This window comes from Eretmochelys imbricata, chromosome 1 (assembly GCF_965152235.1).
Source record: "Eretmochelys imbricata isolate rEreImb1 chromosome 1, rEreImb1.hap1, whole genome shotgun sequence".
NCBI lineage: Eukaryota > Metazoa > Chordata > Testudines > Cheloniidae > Eretmochelys > Eretmochelys imbricata.
In genome coordinates this window covers 335,792,914-335,818,281 of record NC_135572.1, presented here as the reverse complement: position 1 = coordinate 335,818,281, position 25,368 = coordinate 335,792,914, and the positions used below count along the sequence as shown (strand labels likewise).

Below are 25,368 nucleotides of genomic sequence, written 5' to 3'. Positions count from 1 at the left end.
CCCATCTTTAAAAAAGGGAAGAAGGATGATCCTGGGAACTACAGGCCGGTCAGCCTCACCTCAGTCCCCGGAAAAATCATGGAGCATGTCCTCAAGGAATCAATTCTGAAGCACTTAGAGGAGAGGAAAGTGATCAGGAACAGTCAGCATGGATTCACCAAGGGCAAGTCATGCCTGACTAATCTAATTGCCTTCTATGATGAGATAACTGGCTCTGTGGATGAAGGGAAGGGAAAGCAGTGTTATTCCTCGACTTTAGCAAAGCTTTTGACACGGTCTCCCACAGTATTCTTGTCAGCAAGTTAAAGAAATATGGGCTGGATGAATGGATTATAAGGTGGATAGAAAGCTGGCTAGATTGTCGGGCTCAACATGTAGAGATCAATGGCTCCGTGTCTAGTTGGCAGCCGGTATCTAGTGGAATGCCCCAAGGGTCGGTCCTGGGGCCGGTTTTGTTCAATATCTTCATTAATGATGTGGAGGATGGTGTGGATTGCACCCTCAGCAAGTTTGCGGATGACACTAAACTGGGAGGAGTGGTAGATACGCTGGAGGGTAGGGATAGGATACAGAGGGACCTAGACAAATTGGAGGATTGGGCCAAAAGAAATGTGATGAGGTTCAACAAGGACAAGTGCAGAGTCCTGCACTTAGGACGGAAGAATCCAGTGCACCGCTACAGACTAGGGACCGAATGGCTCGGCAGCAGTTTCTGCAGAGAAGGACCTAGGGGTGACAGTGGACGAGAAGCTGGATATGAGTCAACAGTGTGCCCTTCTTGACAAGAAGGCCAATGGCATTTTGGGGTGTATAAGTAGGGGCATTGCCAGCAGATCGAGGGACGTGATCGTTCCCCTCTATTCGTCACTGGTGAGGCCTCATCTGGAGTACTGTGTCCAGTTTTGGGCCCCACACTACAAGAAGGATGTGGATAAATTGGAGAGAGTCCAGTGAAGGGCAACAAAAATGATTAGGGGCCTGGAACACATGAGTTATGAGGAGAGGCTGAGGGAGCTGGGATTGTTTAGTCTACGGAAGAGAAGAATGAGGGGGGATTTGATAGCTGTTTTTAACTACCTGAAAGGTGGATCCAAAGAGGATGGATCTAGACTATTCTCAGTGATAGCAGATGACAGGACAAGGAGTAATGGTCTCAAGTTGCAGTGGGGGAGGTTTCGGTTGGATATTAGGAAAAACTTTTTCACTAGGAGGGTGGTGAAACACTGGAATGCGTTACCTAGGGAGATGGTGGAATCCCCTTCCTTAGAAGTTTTTAAGGTCAGGCTTGACAAAGCCCTGGCTGGGATGATTTAGTTGGGATTGGCCCTGCTCTGGGCAGGGGATTGGACTAGATGGCCTCCAGAGGTCCCTTCCAACTCTGTTATTCTATGATTCTATGAAAGGGGCTATAATGGGAGCACAGATTTCACTCCCAAACTTAGTTGACTGTAAACTCACATAGCAGGGTTGGAGAGAGAGAACCTTAGACAAAAGATTTTGATGACATATCCTTATATTTATAAGAACTTTTCTACATCACATCCTTTCCAGAGGATTGTATGAGATGGGAGATTGGTTTTTTCTCATGAATTTGTTCATCTTATAAGGCGAAGATAGAATTAAAATGCCAAAGTGGATTTTAAGATGACCTGATGTACACCCCAAGGCTGTAAATCATTTCATAGGGTGGATAATGATTTTGCACAATACATTTCATTAAGAACAAAGGCAAAGCTGGCAAATTTAAAACATGCTGGACAGGAGTGTAACTTGAATTATTATATAATTACAACACAGATCATGCTGAACTTGTAAGTATTGGATCATTTGGTAAATTGGGCCCAAGCAAACAATATGCATTTTAATATTGCCAAATGTAAAGTTATACTTCTAGGAACAAAAGATGTAGGCTATACTTATAGGATGGAGAACTCTTTCCTGGGAAGCAGCAATTTGTATAAAGTCTTGGGGGTCATGGTGGATAATCAGCTGAATGTGAGCTCCCAGTGTGATACACTGGCCAAAAAATCTAATGTGATCCTTGGATGTATAAAAACAGAGGAATATGTAGTAGGAGTAGGGAGCTTATATTACTTTTGTATTTAGCACTCGTGTGACTACTGGAATACTGTGTCCAGTTCTGATGTCAACAATACAGGAAGGATGCTGATAAATTGGAGAGGGTTCAGAGAAGAGCCATGATAATGATTAAAGGATAGGAAAACACAATTTATAACGATAGGCTTAAGGAAGCTCAATCTATTTAGAGTAGAACCTCAGAGTTATGAATACCAGAGTGATGAACTGGCCAGTCAACCACACACCTCATTTGGAACTGCAAGTACACAATCAGCAGCAGCAGAGACCAAAAAAAAAAAAAAAGAAAATACAGTACAGTACTGTGTTAAAAGTAAACTAGTAAAAAATAAAATAAAGGGAAAACAGCATTTTTCTTCTGCATAGTAAAGTTTCAAAGCTGTATTACATCAATGTTCAGTTGTAAACTTTTGAAAGAACAACCATAACATTTTGTTCAGAGTTACAAACATTTCAGAATTACAAACAACCTCCATTCCTGAGGTGTTCGTAACTCTGAGGTTCTACTGAAGTTTAACAAAGAGAAGGTTAAAAGGAGACTTGATCACAGTCTATAAGCACCCAGATCGGGAACAAAAATTTGATAATGGACACTTCAGTCTAGCAGAGAAAAGTATAACGTAATCCAATGGCTAGAGGTTGAAGTTAGAGCCATTCAGACTGGAAGTAAGGTACAAATTTTTAACAGTGAAGTAACTGTTGGAACAGTTTACCAAGGATTGTGGTGGATTTTCCATCACTGCCAATTTTAAAATCAAAATTGGATGTTTTTCTACAAGTTGTGCTCTAGTTCAAACAGGAATTAATTTAGGGAATCCTATGGTCTCTTTCATACAGGAGGTCAGTCGAGATGATCTTAGTGGTCCTTCTGATATTATAATCTATGAATCTATAAGAATTTAATTCTTTTCTGTGTAATCACATGAGAATGTATCTCCTCTGTGTATGTCCAAATCGTCATAAGTCTGACTATTTGCACAAAGGCCAAGTTCTACTTACCCCCACTCTGTACCCCTCCAGTCTGTCCAAGATGATACCTTCAAATTCCTTTCCTGTCTCTCCAGCCATATTGGATTTAAACCCCTTGCCTTCACCTTTAAGGCTCTGCTTAGCTTGGGGTCCTGGTCTATGGATTAGGCACGACAGTAATACAGTAAACTACTTCCTATCAAAGCACGCCATCTTAACTTCATCTCTTAAATATCTACAAAAGTCTGTCTCAAGATCACTAACCCTCAGTTATTAATTTTGATCATATTCAGTAACTTATTTTGAAACAGATTAAACTTCATTTTGTAGGTTCTGGCTGAGATCTTTAACTTCCCTTGTTTGGGATCATGTGAATAAAACACAGGACTGGAACCTTATTGTTGGATGTGCCAAAGACTCCATTGTGTTGCCTTTAAAAATCCTTTTAACCTCTTTGTTCCTCAGGTTCTCCACCTATAAAATGAGTATAATAATACTTCCTTTCCACATAGGGATGTTGTAAAGATTAATTCAGTTTGTACTTATAAAGTGCTTTAAAGTCCTTGAATGGAAGTGCAAAATATGATGATTTATTTTGTGTGTTACTTAGCTTCTAGCTGGGATCTGACACACCACTTGTGTTTTGCATCTGGGTAAATGTGTGCCATGTAGTTCTGTTGCCCCTCAAAGAGCCTGGGCATATTTCCATGGTTCTTATTTCAGCTTGTTTCTCTTACAGAGTGTGAATATAGAGAAACTACAGGGGACATCCATCAAAATTTCTACTGAAGATGGTTTGTTGAAAACCAAATATCTTTATGCAGAATCTTCATTTCTATCTTCAACAGCTGGTGATATTCTATTGGGAAGCATTCATGGTAAGACAGGAAAGGCAAAATACAGTCTGGAATTTAGCAGACGTGCAGGTATCTCTAGTGTTAATAATAAAAACAAAATGACTGCTCCCATGAGGCTGGGGCCCTAAATAATCAACTGCAGACGCAGCAGCTGAGCAAACCAGACTCAAACAGTTCAATACTGGCAAATACTAAAATGATGAGATCGCCATATATAAGACAAGTTAATTAATTCTTCCTCTGCTATAAATAATATTGTATTTTAAAGATACTTCCATAAGGAAGCTTGTTATAGTAAAGAAAAAGCATATAAGGAAGAAACATACCACATTTTTAGGGATATAAATTAACAATTTGCTATAGAGTTAAATAGTGGAAAATACAACAAATAAAAGGAACATCAGTGGTAAAACTATACTTTGTTTTTAAATATCTGTTTTTATCTCTTTACAGAAATCAAGGGGGTTAACCTGTTTAACAAGACTTCTGGGTAGAATTTGGTTATGATGACTTAGTGATACTATTTTTATTAGAAGTATTTTCTCTGTGTTTGTGCTGGCTCCCTGTATAGCTAGTACACTGCCAATTTACAATTTTCCAGGTCAAATGTCATATTTTTCCCCCAAATGTTTTTCATCCAGACTTGGAAGGATGGCTAACATGGGTCTCTTTCATATTAGTAGTAGTGGTGGTTGGAACCTGGTCCCCAGTAAGAATTCAGTAAGAATTCCCCTTGAGCACCTCCTCTCTGTTCTTGATGTGTTTATAGTGATTTTGAAGCTAAGTTAGGCAAACTGGAGCATGTACCAACAGTGAAAATTACTCACGTTGGCACAACTTCCAATCTTTAGCTATAGGCCACCAAAACAACTTGCTGCAATTTCATGAAGGCTGCAGATTTTTACCTCACTCCAGAAATACTGCGTCTCCCTTTAATCCTTATAAAAAAAGCACACCCCTTTGTCAATTATAGAAAACTGATTCATAAACTTCCTGGCTAAAGTTCTAGCCTTTAGAATGGAACCAGCCTCTCCAACAGATGAGGCATAAATAAATTTAATTACATAAATACTATATTTAGTTGCTGTTCAGTATGCTAAGCGAATATGCTGACTTTTACTAAGTAATCTTCTAAGAACTAAATTCTTAATGTGAAATGGGAGGTTGGGGAGGGGACGGGTCTCTGTGAAAAGCATATTTTGGCTTATTTCAACCCAAAAATCAAACAGTAACAATCGTACTTGAAGGTAAATCACTTTCATAATCCACATATCTACAGCTGTTTTGTAATTTCAGTCAGGGAACTGCATGAATGCAAATAGAGCTGTATCCAGATTAAACAAATAGTTCTTACCTTACTTCATGTTTATTTTCATAAAGCTCTACATTAAATGGTTCTGGAACTCTGTAACACTTGCTCTTTTAACATACGCTTCTTTTAAAAATGTTGCTTTTAAAAACAGAAGCAAAAGTAGATCTAAGTTTATTTAGTACTTTGAGTGCCTTTTTATGGAACAGTAATTCTTTGTAAACACAGCAGACAAGTATAAGGATCTATTCATGATTATATAGTGCACATGTTATAACACGTGTTTTTAACCTGATGGTGAAACTTTAAGGTAAATCTTATTTTAAAATCATATATTTCTCTATTTTAGTAATAACACCATCGATTATTAAAAATGACAATTTTTACATTTGAATTTACTCTTTTGCCATTCGTTTATTTTTGCATTTCCCTTAGCTTGAAAATTGAAATTATTTATTTTTATTTTTAGTTCTAGTGTATTTTACTTCCTGGGTCTCCTGAATGAGCACAAAGCTGCAACATTTAGATTGCAAACCCATCAGGAGAGTGTTTATTTGTTAATTAAACCCACTGATACCTTGTAGCTAACATATATGGCTAGGACCCTACCAAATTCATGGCCCTGAAAAACGCGTCATGGACCGTGAAATCTGGTCTTTGGTGTGCTTTTACCCTATACGATACAGATTTCATGGGGGAGACCAGTGTTTCTCAAATTGAGGGTCCTGACCCAAAAGGGAGTTGCAGGGGAGTCACAAGGTTATTTTAGGGGGATCACAGTATTGCCACCCTTACTTCTGTGCTGCCTTCAGAGCTGGGCAGCCGGAGGGCAGTGGCTGTTGGCCGGGCACCCAGTTCTGAAGGCAGCGCCCCACCAGCATCAGCACAGAAGTAAGGATGGAAATCCGTAGCATGCCACCCTTACTTCAGCGCTGCTGCCTTCAGAGCTGGGCGGCCAGAGAGCGGTGGCTGGTGACTGAGGGCCCAGCTCTGCAGGCAGCAGCACAGAAGTAAGGGTGGCAATACCATACCGTGCCAGTCTTTATTCTGCACTGCTGCTGGCAGTGGCTCTGCCTTCAGAACTGGGCTCCTGGTCAGCAGCCACCGCTCTCCAGCTGCGAAGCTCTGCAGGCGGCGCTGCCCCAGCAGCTGCGCAGAAGTGAGGGAAGCAGTATTACAACCCCGCCTACAGTAACCTTGCAACCCCCACACAACTCCTTTTTAGGTCAGAACCCCTACAGTTACATCACCGTGAGATTTCAGATTTAAATAGCTGAAATCATGAAATTTACAATTTTAAAATCCTATGACCATGAAATTGATCCAAATGGACTGTGAATTTGGTAGGGCCCTATATATGGCAAATACCTCCGGCCTGGCTCCAGCTAAGATGGCAAAGTTTACTCCTTCCAGGCCAAACCTAGGATCAAAGGGGATGCTAGCCTAGAGAAGAAGGGGGGCAGTGAGGGGTTTGAGTGAGTAGCCAGGGGCTCCCCAGGGAGTGTCAGTGAGCATTGATGGGGATTCAAAGAAAGAGAGAGCACACTGCAGCAAGGCACACTATTGCTCCCAACCCAGAGATGGAGGTAACTGGGCTGAATGGAACTTACTAAAGCTTGCAAGGAAAGATAAGGTTTTGGTAAGGGGAAATGTAAATAGGTCTTCTTTGTTATATACATTTGCTCTGCTTACTGAGTAGGTAGAGTGAATAAATAATGCTTTGTTTTGAAGAAGTTGTTTTTGAGTCACTTTAATCAGCTGCTGTCATAGGCTCCTGGAGGTAAAGAGCTTACAGGTGCTAAATGCAGTTGAGCCTGTTGGGTTAACACAGATGGTAAAGAGGGGGCCTGCAGCCCAGAAATCCAGTTTAGAACCACATTGTTGCTCCCAGAGAAGGAGGGGTGATGGTGGCAAAATCTGTCCCCAGAAAGGTACACCTGAGAGAGATTAAAAGGTATCTGAGTGCAGCTTGCCTTGTAACCATCTCACAAAGCCTCAACCTGATTTAAATAAATTATTTTTTTAAATCGAGTGATTTAAATTAATTATTTAAATTCCCTGAATATAAACCACAATGCCTTGGCCTGTTATTTGTTTACTTTATCTGATAGACTAGGACTACACTACGAAATTAGGTCGATTTTTAGAAATCGATTTTATACTGTCGATTGTGTATGTCCCCACTAAGCGCATTAAGTCGGCGGAGTGCGTCCTCACTACCGTGGCTAGCATCGACTCACGGAGTGGTGCACTGTGGAAAGCTATCCCACAGTTCCCACGGTCTCTGCTGCCCATTGGAATTCTGGGTTAAGCTCCCAATGCCTAATGGGGCAAAAAACATTGTCGTGGTTTGGGGTACATGTTGTCAGTCTCCGTTCCCTCCCTCCCTCTGTAAAAGCAATTGCAGACAATCATTTTGCGCCATTTTTCCTGGGTTACCCGTGGAGACGCCATAGCACGGCAAGCATGGAGTCCGCTCAGCTCTCTGCTGCTGTTGCGAGCATTGTAAACACCTCGCACATTATACTACAGAACCTGGCTAAGAGATGGCAGCGTGAGGACGATTGTGAAGAGGACATGGACACAGACATTCCTGAAAGCATGGGCTGTGGCAATTGGGACATCATGGCAGCAGTGGGGCTGGATGATACAGTGGAACACCGATTCTGGGCCAGGCAAACAAGCACAGACTGGTGGGACCGCATAGTCTTGCAGGTATGGGATGATTCCCAGTGGCTGCAAAACTTTCGCATACGTAAGGCCACTTTCCTGGAACTCTGTGAGTTGCTTTTCCTCATCCTGAAGCACAGGAATACCAAGATGAGAACTGCCCTGACAGTTGCGAGTGGCAATAGCCCTGTGGAAGCTTGCAACGCCTGACTGCTACCAGTCAGTCGGGAATCAATTTGGAGTGGGCAAATCTACTGTGGGGACTGCTGTGATCCAAGTAGCTAATGCAATCACTGAAGTTCTGCTATCAAGGGTAGTGACTCTGAGAAATGTGCAGGTCATAGTGGATGGCTTTACTGCAATGGGTTTCCCTAACTGTGGTGGGGTGATAGAAGGAACATATCCCTATCTTGGCACTGGACCACCTTGCCAACCAGTACATAAACTGCAAGGGGTACTTCTCAATGGTACTACAAGCAATGGTGGATCACAAGGGATGTTTCACCAACATCAATGTGGGATGGCCCAGAAAGGGGCATGATACTCACATCTTTAGGAACTCCTGGCTGTTTGAGCAGCTGCAAGAAGGGACTTACTTCCCAGACCAGAAAATTACTGTTGGGGATGTTAAAAAGTTAATAGTTATCCTTGGGGACTCAGCCTACCCCTTGTTCCCATGGCTCATGAAGCCATACACAGGTAGCCTGGACAGTAGTAAGGAGCAGTTCAACTATAGGCTGAGCAAGTGCAGAATGGTTGTAGAATGTGCCTTTGGACATTTAAAAGTTCACTGGTGCTGTTTGCTGACTAGGTTTGACCTCAGTGCAACCAATATTCCCAATGTTATTACTGCTTGCTGTGTGCTCCATAATATCTGTGAGAGTAAGGGGGAGATGTTTATGGTGTGGTGGGCATCTAGGTGAGGAAGATATGGAACTTGGGGAGGAGGACAGGGGGTTGTACAGTGGATGCAGTGGCAGTCTGTGCTCTTGTTGGCTTTCCTGCAGCTGCACCAGACTGCATGAGCTTGGAAAACATGTCATCGCGCGTGCGTTTTTTTTCGCCTTCTAATCTGCGGTAACCTCAGGGATGGAGATGATAGGGGGAGCATAGAAACATTTGCACCTGCGGGGAGATAAAAAGGGAGAGTAAAATTTAAGACGATACATTTCTGAGAACAAAAGGGAGACTCTTTCACAGTGAATCAAGCAATTCGCAGCAGACAGCACATGTGCTTTAGGTACAAGGTCGCATTTTGTCTTTTATATTGAGCGCCTGCCGGTATGGTGACACATCACAAACGGCTGGGCAACAGAATTTGGTTTCCAGGCAGCCATGGTAAGCCAAAGGGTACGCAGGTTTGGCTTCTAACACCTTCATAACATGTGGGAATGTTTTCAAACTGCAGCGTCCTCCTTTCCCATAGGAAGTAATGCCGGTTGGGTTTGCCATTTAAAAGGAGGGGCTGCGGTTTTCGGGTGGATGTGCAGCACACACCTCCCCCCTCTCCTCTGCATGGCTATTTGGGATGATCCCTTCACCCCTCCTTCTGCCACATGGCTATGGGATGATCCCTTGTAGCCAAGCACAAACAGCGCGGCATGAACGGGGTCCTTTTACTGTTTCCATACAAAAATTCCCCTATTTCAACCAGGTGACCATGAATGATATCACTCTCCTGAGGCTAACACAGAAAGATAAAGACTGAATGTGCTTGAATGCGACCAAAACCCAGGACCATTCGCTGCCATGCTTTGTGCTGCAGTGATTCCAGATTGCGTGCTCTTGGCTTGGCATGGTAAAGTGTCCTACCATGGAGGACAAAATAAGGCAGCCCTCCCCAGAAACCTGCAGAGTACTTTCAGGCTTTCAGAATACCTCCAGGAGAGCTTCATGGAGATGTCCATGGAGGGTTCCTGCTCCATCCCCAGACACATTAACAGACTTTTCCAGTAGCTGTACTGGCCGCAAATGCACCCCAAGTCTTCAGGGCAAATCAAACATTAAACACTATTGCTTTTAAACCCTATACTGTAGTTACAAATGTGCACTCACCAGAGGTGCCTTCGCCTTCAGGGTCGGGGATCCCACTTTGGGAGGGTATTGGCTCCAGGGTGATGAAAAGGTCCTGGCTAATGGGGAGAATAGATTCACCACTTGCCTGCTGCACATTCTCCTCCTGCTCCTGCTCCTCCTCCTCATCCACAAAATCCTCCTCCGTGTTGTGTTAGACTCCCCCCTTGCAGGTGTCCATGGACAGTGGTGGGGTAGTGGTAGGGTCCCCCACTAGAATGCCATGCAGCTGATCATAGAAGCAGCATGTATGGGGATCTGACCCTGAGCGACCGTTTGCCTCCTTTGTCTTTTGGCAGGCTTGCCTGAGCTCCTTGACTTTCACGTGGCACTGCTGTGTGTCCCTGTTGTAGCCTCTGTCCATCATGCCCTGTGCAATTTTGGCATATATATTAGCATTTCTTCTTTTTGACTGGAGTTCTGCCTGCACAGATTCTTCTCCCTATACAGAAGTCAGATCTAGTGTCTCCCATTCGCTCCATGCTGGAGCTTGTTTGCAATTCTGGGGGGACTGCATGGTCATCTGTGCTGCTGAGCTCACCATGCTCACCAAACAGGAAATGAAATTCAAAATCTCCCAGGGCTTTTCCTGTGTATCTGGTTAGTGCATCGGAGTTGAAAGTGCTGTCCAGAGCAGTCACATTAGAGCACTCTGGGATAGCTCCTGGGAGCCAATAATGTCGATTTGCATCCGCACTACCCCAAATTTGACCCAGCAAGGTCGATTTTAGCGCTACTCCCCTCGCCGGGGAGGAATACAGAAGTCGATTTTAAGAGCCCTTTAGGTCGATGGAATGGGGTTGCTTGTGTAGACACATTCATTATAAAATCAACCTAACACGGCTAAATTTGACCTAACCCTGTAGTGTAGACTAGGGCTTACTTACGTGACCACAATGCATTAAAAAGCAACTGGTATTAAATTATGTAAGAGTTACTACACTTGGTAGGAGTTAGCATGCAGAGTAGACTCATAGACTTTAAGGCCAGAAGGGACCATCATGATTATCTAGTTCAGGGATTGGCAACCTATGGCATGTGTGCCAAAGACGGCACACAAGCCCATTTTTAATGGCATGCTGCTGCCTGCTGGGGCAGCAGCAGCATGCCATTAAAAATCCTGCCCAGTCTGGCCTGCTCTTCTCCACCCCCCACTCCCTCCCGTGGGGGTAGGGAACAAGGGGCAGAAGCTTGGTCCTGCCGGCTCCCCTGCCTCTTCCCGCAGTATGCAGGGTTCCTGCCCCTCCTCCTCCTCTCCGTCCCTCCCTGCCAGCCGATCAGCTGATGGCCCTTGCAAGGGGGGGGGGGAGGAGCGGGGTCATCGTGCTTGCTGCTCCCGGCAGAGCCAAAGAAGATGCGGGGGCCAGGGCCTTGGAGAAGGGCGGGGTGGAAGCGGGGCATACCCCCTCCAGCCCCCTACCGTGAGCACCCCACGACCCCAGCCCACACCCTCAGCCCTCTTCCCTGACCCCCCCACACACACACCCAGCCCTCTGCTCCGAGCCCTGCACGCCCCCCAGGCCTCTGCCCTGTACCCCTCTCACACACATCCAGCACTCTGCTTGACTCCTTCACCCCCCCCACGACCCCAGCCCTGACTCTTGTACCCCCCTACATACCCAGCCCCCCCACACCCCATGCACCCCCCACATCACCACCCCCACCCTGAGCACTAAATGGGAGCTCCTGCACACACACACCCCCACATTCCCACCTGCACCCCTCCTACCAAATGGGAGCTCCCCAGGTAAGCGCTCCACACCCAAACCTCCTGCCCCAACCCTGAGCCCCCTCCCTCATTTTAGCTCCTGGCCAGACCCTACACCCCAACCCCCAGCCTGCTCCTTCACCCCCAGCCCTGTGCTTAGTGCACTCCCACCCCCAGCTCAGTGCAGACAGAGAGGAAGAGAAGGGGCTAGAACCAGGGAGAAGGTAGGTACCCAATGTATGTGGGCAGGGCCAGGACCCCAGACCGGCAGCGGGCTGAGTGGGTCCAGCAGCCGGGATCCCAGCTGGCAGGAGCCGGCAGATGGAACCCCTGAGTGGCAGCGGGCTGAGCCACTCAGCCCACTGCCGGTCTGGGGTCCCGGCTGCCGGCCCCGCACAGCCCACTGCCGGTCTGGGGTCCCGGCTGCTGGCCCCTTGCCAGCCGGAGTCCCGGCCGCAGGCCCCACTCAGCCTGCTGCTGGCCTAGGTGAACGGAACCCCAGACCAGCAGCGGGCTGAGCGGGCTGGCCGCATAAGATCAACATTTTAATTTAATTTTCAATGAAGCTTCTTAAACATTTTGAAAACCTTGTTTATTTTACATACAACAATAGTTTAGTTATATAATATATAGACTTTTATAGGGAGAGAGATCTTCTAAAAAAATATTAAGATGTATTACCGGCATGTGAACCTTAAATTAAAGTGAATAAATGAAGACTCGGCACACCACTTCTGAAAGGTTGCCAGCCCCTGATCTAGTTTGACCTCCTGCATATTGCAGGCCACAGAAACTTCCTGTAATAGTCCCTAACCTCTGACTGAATTACATGATTTAAAGACTTCAAGTTACAGAGGAGCCACCATTTACCCTAGTCTAAACCTGCAAGTCACCTGTGCCCCATACTGCAGAGGAAGGCGAAAGCCCCGCACTCCAGGGTCTGTGCAATCTGACCCAGAGGAAAATTCCTTCCCAACCCCAAACATGGCAGTAAGTTAGACCCTGAGCATGTGGGCAAGACCCACTAGCCAGACACCTAGGAAAGAATTCTCTGTAGTAACTCAGAGCCCTCCCCATCTAATGTCCCATCACTGGGTAGTGGAGATATTTGCTGTTAGCAGTCATAAATCAGCTACATGCCATTGTAGGCAGTGTCATCTTACCATCCCCTCCATAAAATTATCAAGATCAGTCTTAAAGCCAGTTAAGTTTTTTGCCTCCACTGCTCCCCTTATAAGACTGTTCCAAAACTTCACTTCTCTGATGGTTAGAAACCTTTGTCTAATTTCAGGCCTACGTTTGTTGATATCTATCTAGTTTATATCTATTTGTTCTTGTGTCCACATTGGTACTGAGCTTAAATAATTCCTCTCCCTCTCCGGTATTTATCCCTCTGATATATTTATAGAGAGCAATTATATCTCCCCTCAGCCTTCTTTTGGTTAGGCTAAACAAGCCAAGCTCTTTGAGTCTCCTCTCACAAGGTAGGTTTTCCATTTCTCGGATCATCTTAGTAGCCCTTCTCTACACCTGTTCCAGTTTGAATTTATCTTTCTTAAACATGGGAGACCAGAATTGCACACAGTATTCCAGATGAAGTCTCACCAGTGCCTTGTATAATGGTAACAGATATTTCCTGTCTCGATCGGAAATACCTCGCCTGTGCCAGCCTAGAACTGCATTAGCCTTTTTCACATCTGCATCATGTTGGCGTGATTCTGTGATCAACCAATACAGTCAGACCTTTGTCCTCCTCTGTCACATAATCTTTTGAAATGAACTTCTGATTTAAAAGATCTTGGCTATGTGCAGCGCGGAGAAAGGTTAAAATGGGAACTCTCTTATGCTATCATTAACTTATCACCTCGATATTATAAAGAAGCTATGACATGTGGAAAGGCTTGTTATTCCTTGAGCTTGGCACTGTAAAAGCACATGAAAACATGGTCCCTGCACAAAAATGAGTCTTTTACATTTTTAATGGCAGATTATGACTTCATTTCAAAAGTCTACGTATTTTAGCAGTCTGGTGTTAGCTCCTTCATAGGCATAGGTCTGAATAGCATCAACTTCACAATAGAAAACCAAAGCTAAGGAGAAGTGCAAGGATATGAACTCTATCCCTTCCCATGCATGCCTTGTCCCCTTATGGGCCTAAGTCAGGAATTCACAGGGAAAGCAATACAATACAAGAGAAATATGATGACACTGTTCACATCCCAGAAGCCACATCTTGAGTTTGGCCTCAAACTGACCTTGATGCTGAGACTTACAATATCTATAGATAAACAAAACTTAGGAAAGCAGGAAAAGGTTCTAATTAATGTTCAGAAAAAACAGAAAGCGACACAGTAAGCCACCACCATCAGTGATCTATTAAAGCTGCTAGGGTGCAGTATTTATAGTACTTCACCCCAGCATAACATCTAGTAGTGCAGAATAAACCAACCAATATTTAAATATAGTCAGCTCTCCTCTGTTCCACCCCTAATATATTTAGGCTGAAGGATTAGTTAGCTGAAAAATTGTAAGTTTAACTAACTATTGGTATTAATGGAATAATTGCATGACTTTAAAGTTAGTTTTATATATACTCTATGGACATTTCACAATACAGCACAGAAAAAATTCATCTCTGCCTTCCAAACAACTTGTCAAATTGGCTGAGTTAATGATCTCCAAATGTTTAATGTTCTTCAGGGATCTCTTTGATAATTTATAAACTAGGGGCTAATTTCAAAGCTGGTGTAAGTGGCTGAAGTTCTGTTTGAGTCACCTGATCACAACAGGTCTGAATCTGGCCCTATGTCTCTTTTTGTTGTGTTGAAATAAGTATTAATAACAAATTGGAGGAAAAGAGGAGACCTATATATAGGTTGTATATCTGAGGCTGGAAAGGGCAAGGGAGGGGAAACCTCTTTCAAGTCGATAGAACATATAAAAACGGCCTGATTCCGTCCTTAGTAATGCCTGTTGTCTTCGAAAATTGCTCAGTTTGACCTCTGATGTGAAAATTTTCAGTCTTGTTCTGAGGAGCTTGAAAATTGTAAATTTCTTTCATCATATTGTTGCCAACTTCCGAATCATGGAAACCATTTTTAAACTGTATTTTCCAGTATACTACTTTCCTGTGCAGTTCTACTTTGCATTTTGAATGTATTTTGTGTGTGAATGTTGCTCCATATATATGATGTATGTGTATAATACCTTCTACCAGCTATTGAGAGACTATTAATTGCATTTTTTTTTAATTAGGTAGATCGTAAGCCTTAGGCACTGACCTTGCAAACTCTGCAAGCTCTGTAATTGAACAGGAAGAGTACAGTACATGGATTTAGTATGTCTGAAGGTATCTGCGTATAATACGATGTGGTACTGTCTGATCAGAAATTGACAAGTACAACAAGAGATGATTTTACATGCTCCAGATCTCTTGCACTATTCTATACTTATTCTCTTTAATCTCTTGGGGCCAGATTGTGTGAGGTGTTTAGCACTATCAAATCCCAATAAAGTCCATGAAAATTGAGGATGTTTGGTATGTCTAGTGGGACCCGCCAAGCCACTGGTTCTCAACCTTTTTTCATTTGTGGACCCCTAAAAAATTTCTAATGGAAGTGCAGACCTCTTTGGAAATCTTAGACATAGTCTGAGGATCCCCAGGGGTTTGGGGACCACAGGTTAAGAACCACTGCTCTACACTTTGCAACACCAGCCCTTTCTTTGTCAAATAGATTGCTCTGGTGTCTATAAGAAATTAATATGATACAGTAGTACAGCTGAACAGAATCATGTTTTGCTAAACAAATTAAAAACTGATAAATTATTTACTACTTTCCACGATGTTGATATGTATCAATATTTTTGAGCAAGCATAAACTACATAAGGCAGTTTACAATAAACTGATTCCTTTAGCAGATTTATGACTTTGTCAAATCCTCATTTCATTGAATTCTTTCAAAACAGGGCTGCAGATGCTAATGTGATTACTTGCACAGATTGACATTGGAGTCTGACATGAAGAGAGGTTTGAAAGGAATAGCATGGTAATGTGCAATGACTCCACAGGAATTTTTTAAGAAGCAGCCTTGTAGAATGAAACAGAAAAACCCCTCCTGGAAAAAAATATTATTGTAATCCCCCACGCTCAGCTTGGAAAATATATCCCTGTTGGAAGATGGAAACTTTTTTTGGTTAGCTATCTGCATGCCATTTTTGTTACACATACAATTAAACCAGTTTAGTCAACCAAATGGCTGATGTAGTTAGCTGCACACTAAAAAAACAACTCTGGCACAAAGTAATAATAAAAAAGTATTGTTTGATACCCATGAAATGCTTTTGGCTTTTTTTGTTCGTCTATATGTTCATAAAGTTTTACACATGAAGTTTAGATTGTTTCCCATATCTACATATTTTTAAACTTTATTTCCACATTTGTTAAGAATTTTCATAGAATGAAACTCTGTGAATATAAAGTAATATATTTTGTATTGATTTATTTTGTTAATTTTTATGTGCAACCCAAATAAAAATATGTTTCCCATATCTACATATTTTTAAACTTTATTTCCACATTTGTTAAGAATTTTCATAGAATGAAACTCTGTGAATATAAAGTAATATATTTTGTATTGATTTATTTTGTTAATTTTTATGTGCAACCCAAATAAAAATATGTAGACTATCAGTTGTATTATGGTCATTGAAGCAGGACTCTCAGATATGCAGATAATCTGTGCAGTCTCTGAATGGACTGTATAAAATAAGTTTCTCTTATCATTAAAACATCGACTCTGTTTTTCTCTTATAGGTGACACAACCCTTCAGACTGAAACAGGGAACATCACAGTAGGTAGGTTCTATTTTCTCTTTAAATAGGATAGCATTCTTGTATTTTTTTCCAGATAGTATTTAGGTGAAATACATAGATTATTTGTAACTTCAGTAACATATTTTGTTTGTTTTACTGATGTGATTAAAATGTTTTCTAGGATTTGTAATAAAGAATTGGTTTAGTACAGGATCATTTCATTTTGGTTTTGCAAACTGCAAGGAAATATTATAATGCTGGGAAAGATAAAGCTATACATTTAGAAAGACATCCATTCTTGTTTTAAAAATTCCCAAGTAAGGAACATTTACCACAGCACTTGGTAATCTGTTCCAATGCTGAATTACGCTTGCTATAAAAAATTTACCTCTCTTTTCCAGTCTGAATTTTACTGACCTCAGCTTTCAGCCTTTGGATATTGTTATGCCTTTATCTGCTAGATAAAAGAGCTCTGAAGTATCTGATATCTTCTTTCTCTGTAGATAATTATAGAACATGATCAAGTGTCTTCTTAACCTTTTATTTTGTCTTATGTTTGATGATTAAAACTGAATGGCTGGGATTTTGTCACTTACAAGTAATATTAAATCATTGTTTTATTATTTTGTCATCCACAAAGATGCTAGGAGCTTCTCTAGAAAATAGAAGACAAAATGTTTACAGTCTAAGTGCCACTTTAATCAGCGTGCTCTTAAGTTAAAGAAAAAAGACCGGGGTTAGTCTTGTCTCTGTTTCAACAAAGTGATTTTTCTTTGTGAATGGTAAAACACTGCTGAATTATCTCAATGTTCTCTTGTGATTTTGTACTGAGTTCAGGGGTTGTTGTGACTCCCTCTTTTTTACTTCAAATCAAAATGTACTGGGCCTGATTCATCACTGAGTTACTCTAGTTTTTATGCCAATGTAATTCTAATAATTTCAGTGAAGTAAAACGGGAGTAACGCAGTGGTGAATCAGGTGGACTGTCTCTTTTGGAGGTACAATGTGAGCACTCAAGGAATTACATTTTTTCTAAAGAATACAATTATGGAGCTAATTCTGAAAGGTTCTGAGTGTTTTCTGGGAGCACCAGCTGACCTCAGTGATCCTACCACAGCAAGCTCCTTGCAGGATTGAGGCCTGTTAGAAATATCAAAACCTGAAAACAATAGTAACTAAAAAATCAACATAAACATTTCTTAAAAATAAATGCAACAAATCTCCTCAAAAAAGTCAGTCATGGAAACCACAAACCTAAACTCAGCTTTCCAGACTCTGCTTTTCCTTCTGTCAAATGAACTGATTGATGATGACGGTGTTGGAAGACTATAGTTTCTTAACCCAGGAGGTATCCCTGTCTACTAACACATGATGAATAGTTTCCATAATTAACTGGGCTCAGTTCTAAATGTTAAGAAGTGTCTGACAGTTGAGAGCCATTTTATCTTTCAGATTTATGTGCCTTAGTGATTAGTTACGTTTGACTTTTTCCTCAGGAGATCACAAAGCCATTTGTATTCATTTTCAGGTTTTTTTATGGACTTTTTCAAAGGAAAAAATAACTTTTTAAAGAATCATATACACTTAGGGAACACTGGGTCAGATATGATAATACCTTGCACTTTCATAGTTTCACCTCAAACTCTTAAAGTGCTTTACACAAGTGGATAAGTATTTTCTCCGTTTTGTAGATGGGGAAACTGAGGCACAAAGTTGTTAAGTGGATTGCTAGAGCTCATATAGCAACTCTGGTCTTCTAGTGCTTAGTGCCTTCTTATAACCACTGTGCTATGTTACCTGCCTGGAGGTACATATATTTTCAAATTTTAGCAACTGAATATTATTCCTGTTTATATAAAGTTAGTAATAGTAAATAATATGATTTTGCACAAACAGGAATGCCATTCATTAGGTAAAACTAGTTAATTGAATAATATACCCATTATATCTCTCAATGACTCTCTAGTGTCTTGCTACTTCGTATATCCTTATTTTTTATATCTATCTATCTATCTATCTATCTATCTATTGATATATCGATATATCGTAGGAGACCGGCTAACACAGAGGTGAGATGTTGAATTTATTTTCAAGGTATTAATCTGTGAGACAACAGGAAATCATGCTAATCAACGATTCCTTATTCTTGCAAAATTCTGCTTTAATAGTCAGTAGGAACCAAGCAACACTTGTATTGATTTATTTTCGCTCCCTTTGAATTCTTCTTATACTTCTATCTTCTTGCCTTCAGCCATTCTTTCCACTGTGTCTGGAATAATACCTGGCCATCCCTTCTGAGTTATGTTTGAAATATATTGTATACTTGGTGATCCAATCATAAATTCAACAGGAATTGAGGTGGTTCAACTATGTTCCCTGTAAGCTGCCCAGCCTGCTCTCAAGGGCCAAGCAGGCAGGTGGGGAGAGATGCCCCTTCTCCAGCCTGGTCCAGGCCCGCTGGAGCTGCTGGGGAGAGGAGTCCCTCCCTCAGCCTGCTCCCCAACCCTCTGCCCCAGCCCTGAACCCCCTCCCACACTCCGAACCCCTCATCTCCCCCCATGAATTTTGTTACGTGCAGTAATATGAGGTAATATGATGTGTCACACATCACCTCCATATTAGTGTACATATCAAAATTCATTCCGCACATGGATGTAAAAAATTAGAGGGAATGCTGGTGTTCAACTTCTTGCAGGACTGGGGGTTTAAAATAAGCATACTGAAGCAGGAAGCATGCTTTTCTCTACAGCAAGTGTTTATACATGCCAAGTACACTGTTAGCGATTAACAAATGTGAAATAATTTTGATGTGTTTTGAAAGTACTTTACTGGAAACTTTCAACGTGGACCAAATAATATGCAGCTTTTAAATGACCTGTTAATGTAGATCAACCCAGCCTTGTTTTATTTCTGATTTGATTAAATCACTGCTGAAATGGTCCCTAAGCTACTACCAGAATTCTTAACAGTTTCACAAAGGACAACGGAGATGGCTTTGTGTTCAGTACCAATCCTATCTTTCCAATTTATAGTTGTCATAGTCCTGCTAGTAATCACTCATTCCTTGCTGTTATTCCTTGTTCCCATGAGGTGTTCTCTGCTGCCAGGACAAATTTCTTTCTACCATCCTACAGATGTTTTAAAAATAACATTCAAGTCCTGCTTCCCTGCATGGTAATGTTTACATTTCAGCTTCAAAATGTTCTGAAATAGCAAATCTTTACTTTGAGTTTGGTCTGTTGGAAATGTGAGAAAAATGGGGAGTTCTGTGCCAGCCATGCTATTTCAAATAAGAGGGAATGACCCCAGATTTTTTGTGGGATTGAAGGCAGAGTTTATTTTCAACTGCCAGCTTTATGGATTGTATTTATAGGAAGTGGGTCCTGCTTGTGAAAGCAAGACTTGGCACACAGAGCACAAGGAAACTCGGGAAAGAACAGATTTGTCAGGCTCATTTTCTTACATGTTTCATTGCCAATTTTTTCACCATCCTCCAAATATTGAAAGACACAAAGTGATTCTGTCCCACTTCCTCACATCATGACCCTCTGTCTGTACAGGACCTGGAGTCACTTATTGCCTTGGATTTGTTGTACCTGAAATATTAATTTCCAGTTAAGTGTTAAACATCTGTCAAAACTCAGATATCTGTTACTCGAAATTGGGGTACAGTCCTAAAGTGAACTGAGCAATCTGCAGGTGTCCAAAGTGATGTGAGAAGGTTGCTATATGTGACCGTTGCTTGGAAGTTACCCAGGACTGAAAGACAATACCAAGAATTCGGGTGCAATTTCTCTCTCCTATGAAGTTTTGTTGTTTGTGGAAAACAAAAAAAAGATGCTCAAAATATTTTTAGCGTAATTGTGTGAGGAAACACCCCAGATGTAACCTGCATAGCTCCAACAACATACTCAGACTGTGTATGTGTCAGGATGCCCATTTCACTTCTGGGGGTTCAGATCAACATTTGGGTGCTTATGCACTGATATGAGTACCCAGGTGTAGAACTCGATGCCTATCTTAAGCTTTCAAGTGTTTAAAATTAGACCCAAGGTTTTTAATTTGGTATTTTCCCTCTAATAAGGATGGAAGTGCCTCCTCAGCAACTGTTCCTAAGTATTTTATATCATTCATGTCCACTCCTTCACTTCATCCAAATACTACTACCAAAATAGTCTTTATCACCTTCTTCCTCTTCCCTCCTTTGTCAGATACCCTCCCTTGTTGCGTCATGTTGAATTTAGACTGTGTGGTCTGGGCAGAGACCATGCATTGAAGAGCACAGCAATACCAAAAACAAATGTATCTGAAAGCAAAAACACAGCTTCTGCCATAGAAAAATAATAATAAACGCATGTAAGAACATAAGAATGGCAATATTGAGTCAGACCAATTGTCCTTCTAGCTCACTATCCTGTCTCTGACAGTGGCCGGTGCCAGATGCTTCAGGGAAATGAACAGAACAGGGCACTTTTGAATGATCCATCTCCTGTTGTCCAGTCCCAGTTTCTGGCAGTCAGAGGCAGTCTAGCAGTCTGACTGGAGCATGGGGTTGTGTCCCTTTCCATCTTGGCTAATAGCTATTGTTAGATGAGTTCATAGAGGATAGGTCTATTCTTTTTTGAACCCAGTTATACTTTTGGCCTTCAGAACATCCCTTGGCAACAAGTTCCACAGGTTGACTTTGCATTGTGTGAAGAAATACTTCCTCTTGTTTGTTTTTAATCTGCTGCCTATTAATTTCATTGGGTGACCTCTCGTTCTTGTGTTACATGAAGGGGTAAATAACACTTCCCTATGCACTTTGTTTATACCATTCATGAATTTATAAACCTTTATCATATCCCCCCTCAGTCATCTCTTTTCTAAACTGAACAGTTCCAGTTTTTTTAATCTCTCCTCTTATGAAAGCTGTTCCATACACCTAATCATTTTTGTTTCCTTTCTCTGTACTTTTTCCAATTCTAATATATCTTTTTTTGAGATGGGATGACCAGAACTCCACGCAGTATCCAAGATGTGGGCGTACCATGGATTTATATAGTGGCATTATGATATTTTCTGTCTTATTAGCTATCCCTTTCCAAATGGTTCCTAACATTCTGTCAGCGTTTTTGATCGCCATTGCACATTGAGTGGATGTTTTCAGAGAACTATCCATGATGATTCCAAGGTCTCTTTCTTGAGTGGTGTGATGGGGGTATACAAATAAGGAGTAGGGAATTACTCTGGGCTCAGCCAGCACCACCCCACCACACTTGTAAGAAATGCACCAACTGGAGAAGGAATTAAAAGGCAGGGAAACAGCTCACTTGCTGGGAGATCAGGGAAGAGAGCAGACCTGTATCCTGCAGCTCCAGCATAGAAGAGCTGAGGAAAGGCAGAATCTCTCCCTAAAACAACTGCCCAAAGGTCCCTCCCTGAGGGAAGGGAGGACCTGCTGCAGAGACCACCTTAGATGGAAGAATTCCCCTCTCCCCCTTATATGAATTCCCTATTTTGTTAATCCCCTTTGTTTTGTTTTGGACTACCCAGCAGGGGAAAGCATTAGGACTGACATGGCCCAGGAGGAGACAGTTGCCACCCTGAGAGAGAGGGAGCTATTATGCTGTGTGCAGCTGGCAGACGGTGCCTCATGTTGGGCAGACACCCTTCACACTGTCTTAACCCAGACAGCAACCTTGGGACAATTGTGGGGTGTGTGTTAGGAAGTGGCCCATGGAGGGCACCTTAGGTGCCCCAGCTGTCAGATCACTGATAGCCCTCAACGGGCCCTGGGATAGAGCTCAGTGGACTGGGAGGCCCGGACTCCTCTACCAACATCCACTGGCAAGTCACGGGTCAAAGCCCCTGACTAGTAGGTGCTGCTTCCCTACCAACCACCCCCGGAGCGAGGGACATCACAAAGGGTAACAGCTAATTTAGAACTAATTTAGAATCATTTTATGTATATAGTTGGGATTACTTTTTCCTTTGTGGATTAATTAACATTTATCAACACTGAATTTCATATGCCATATGGCTGCCCTGTCAGCCAGTGTTGTGAGATCCCTTGGTAACTCTTCACAGTCAGCTTTGGACTTAATGATATTGAGTAAATTTGTATCATCTGCAAACTTTGCCACCTCACTGTTCACACCTTTTTTTCTGATCATTTATGAATATGTTGAACAGCACAGGTCCCAGTACAGATCCTTGGGAAACTCTATGTATTTCTATTGTGAAAATTGACTGTTTATTCCTACCCTTTGTTTCTTGTCTTTCAACCAGTTACTGATCCATGAGAGGATCTTTCCTCTTATCTCATGACTCTATAGTTTGCTTAAGAGCCTTTGATGTGGAACGTCGTTAAAGGCTTTTTGAAAGTCCAGGTATGCTATATCTAGTGGATCACCCTTGTTCACACGCTTGTTGACACCCTCAAAGAACTCTAACAGATTGGTGAGGCATGAGTACCATTTACAAAAGCAGTGTTGAATCTTCCCCAGTATACTGTGTTTACCTATGTATCTGATAATTTTGTTCTTTACTATAGTTTTAAACAATTTGTCTGGTACTGACATTAGGCTTAATGGCCTGTAATTGCCAGGATCACCTCTGGAGCCTTTTACATTACATTAGCTATCCTCCAATCATTTGATACAGAGGCTGATTTAAGCTATAGATTACATAGCGCAGTTAGAAGTTCTGCAATTTCGTATTTGATTTCTGTCAGAACTCTTGGGTGAGTACCATCTGATCCTGGGGATTTATTTCTATTTAATTTATCAATTTGTTCCAAAACCTCCTCTAATGACATCTCAATCTGAGACAGTTCCTCAGATTTGTCACCTAAAAAGAATGGCACAGTTGTGGGTTTCTACCCCTAACTGTCTGCAGTGAAGAGGGATGCAAATTATTAATGTAGCTTCTTCACAACAGCCTTGTCTTCCTTGAGTACTCCTGTCATAAATATAAAGGGAAGGGTAAACACTTTTAAAATCCCTCCTGGCCAGAGGAAAAATCCTTTCACCTGTAAAGGGTTAAGAAACTAGGATAACCTCGCTGGCACCTGACCAAAATGACCAGTGAGGAGACAAGATACTTTCAAAAGCTGGGAGGAGGGAGAAAAACAAAGGGTCTGTGTCTGTCTGTGTGATGCTTTTGCCGGGGACAGAACAGGAATGGAGTCTTAGAACTTAGTAAGTAATCTAGCTAGATATGCGTTAGATTATGATTTCTTTAAATGGCTGAGAAATTAAGTTGTGCTGAGTAGAATGAATATTCCTATCTGTGAGTCTTTTTGTAACTTAAGGTTTTGCCTAGAGGGATTCTCTGTTTTGAATCTAATTACCCTGTAAGGTATTTACCATCCTGATTTTACATAGGTGATTCTTTTTACTGTTTCTTCTATTAAAATGTTTCTTTTCAAGAACTGAATGCTTTTTTCATTGTTCTAAGATCCAAGGGTTTGGGTCTGTGGTCACTTATGCAAATTGGTGAGGATTTTTACCAAACCTTCCCCAGGAGGTGGGGTGCAAAGGTTGGGAGGATTTTTGGGGGAAAGACGTTTCCAAACAACATTTTCCCAATAAACCCAGATAAATGTTTGGTGGTGGCAGTGAAAGTCCAAGGGCAAAGGGTAAAATAGTTTGTACCTTGGGGAAGTTTTAACCTAAACTGGTAAAAGTAAGCTTAGGAGGTTTTCATGCAGGTCCCCACATCTGTACCCCAGAGTTCAGAGTGGGGAAGGAACCTTGACAGCTACGTAATCACTTCAATTGTCCAGTGGCCCTGCTAACTTTTTGGCAGGCTTCCAGCTTCTGATGTACCAAAACATTTTTTGCTGTTAATTTTTGTGTCCTTGGCTAGTTGCAAATTCTGTCTTGGCCTGCCTTATTATACTTTACTTGCCAGAGTTTATACTCCTTTCTTTTCTTTTTATAATCCTTTTCTTAGGATTTGATTTCCAATTTTTAAAGGATGCTTTTTGCCTTCAATTGCCTCTTTTATTCTGCTGTTTAGTCATGGTGGTATTTTTTTGGTCCTCTTACTGTCTTTTTTTAATTGGGATATATATTTAGTCTGAACCTCTATTATGGTATTTTTAAATAGTCTCCATGCAGTTTGCAGGCATTTCTTCCTTGTGACTGTTTTTTTTTAATTTCTGTTTAACTAGCTTATTCATTTTTGTGTAGTTCCCCTTTTTGAAGTTAGATGCTACTGTGGTGGGTTTATCTGGCACTTTTCCTCCTACAAGGATGTTAAATTTAATTACATTATGTGCTATTACTGAGTGGTTCAGCTATATTCACCTTTTGGACCAGATCCTGTGCTCCACGTAGGACTAAATCAAGAATTGTCTCCCCACTTTGTGGGTTCTAGGACATGCTGCTCCAAGAAGCAGTCTTTAATGCTATCTAGAAATTTTCTCTCTGCATTCCTTCCTGAGGTGACATATACCCTGTAAATGTGAGAATAGTTGAAATCCTCCATTGTTATTGCATTTTTCTGCCTTTGTAACCTCTCTAATCTCCCTAAGCATTTCACAGTCACCATCCTGATGAGGGGGTTGGTAATATATTCCTACTGCTATACTCCTATTGTTCAAGCATGGATTATCTATCCATAGATATTCTGTGGTACAGTATAAGTCATTTAAGATATTTACTCTGTTTGACTCTGTGCTTGCTTTCACGTATAGTGCCACTTCCTCACCAGCGTGACCTGCTTTATCATTCCTATGTATTTTGTACCCTGATATTACTGTGTCCTATTGACTATCCTCTTTCCGCTAAGTTTCCATGATGCCTGTTATAGCCATATCCTCATTTAATACCAGGCACTCTAGTTCACCCTTCACTTGTACATTTTGTCAATATTCAGTTGCTT

General features: G+C 41.8%; 1 protein-coding gene across 2 annotated transcripts in view; it reads left to right on the top strand.

The window, feature by feature from the left end:
• FAM185A (family with sequence similarity 185 member A) overlaps positions 1-25,368 on the top strand; it is a 77,110-nt gene that overhangs the window by 18,542 nt on the left and 33,200 nt on the right. For both annotated transcript variants that reach the window (XM_077835959.1, XM_077835951.1), the window contains exons 4-5: positions 3,806-3,944; positions 16,498-16,539. In XM_077835959.1, coding sequence (XP_077692085.1) covers positions 3,806-3,944; positions 16,498-16,539 — 181 coding nt within the window. The remainder of the gene's footprint in view (positions 1-3,805; positions 3,945-16,497; positions 16,540-25,368) is intronic.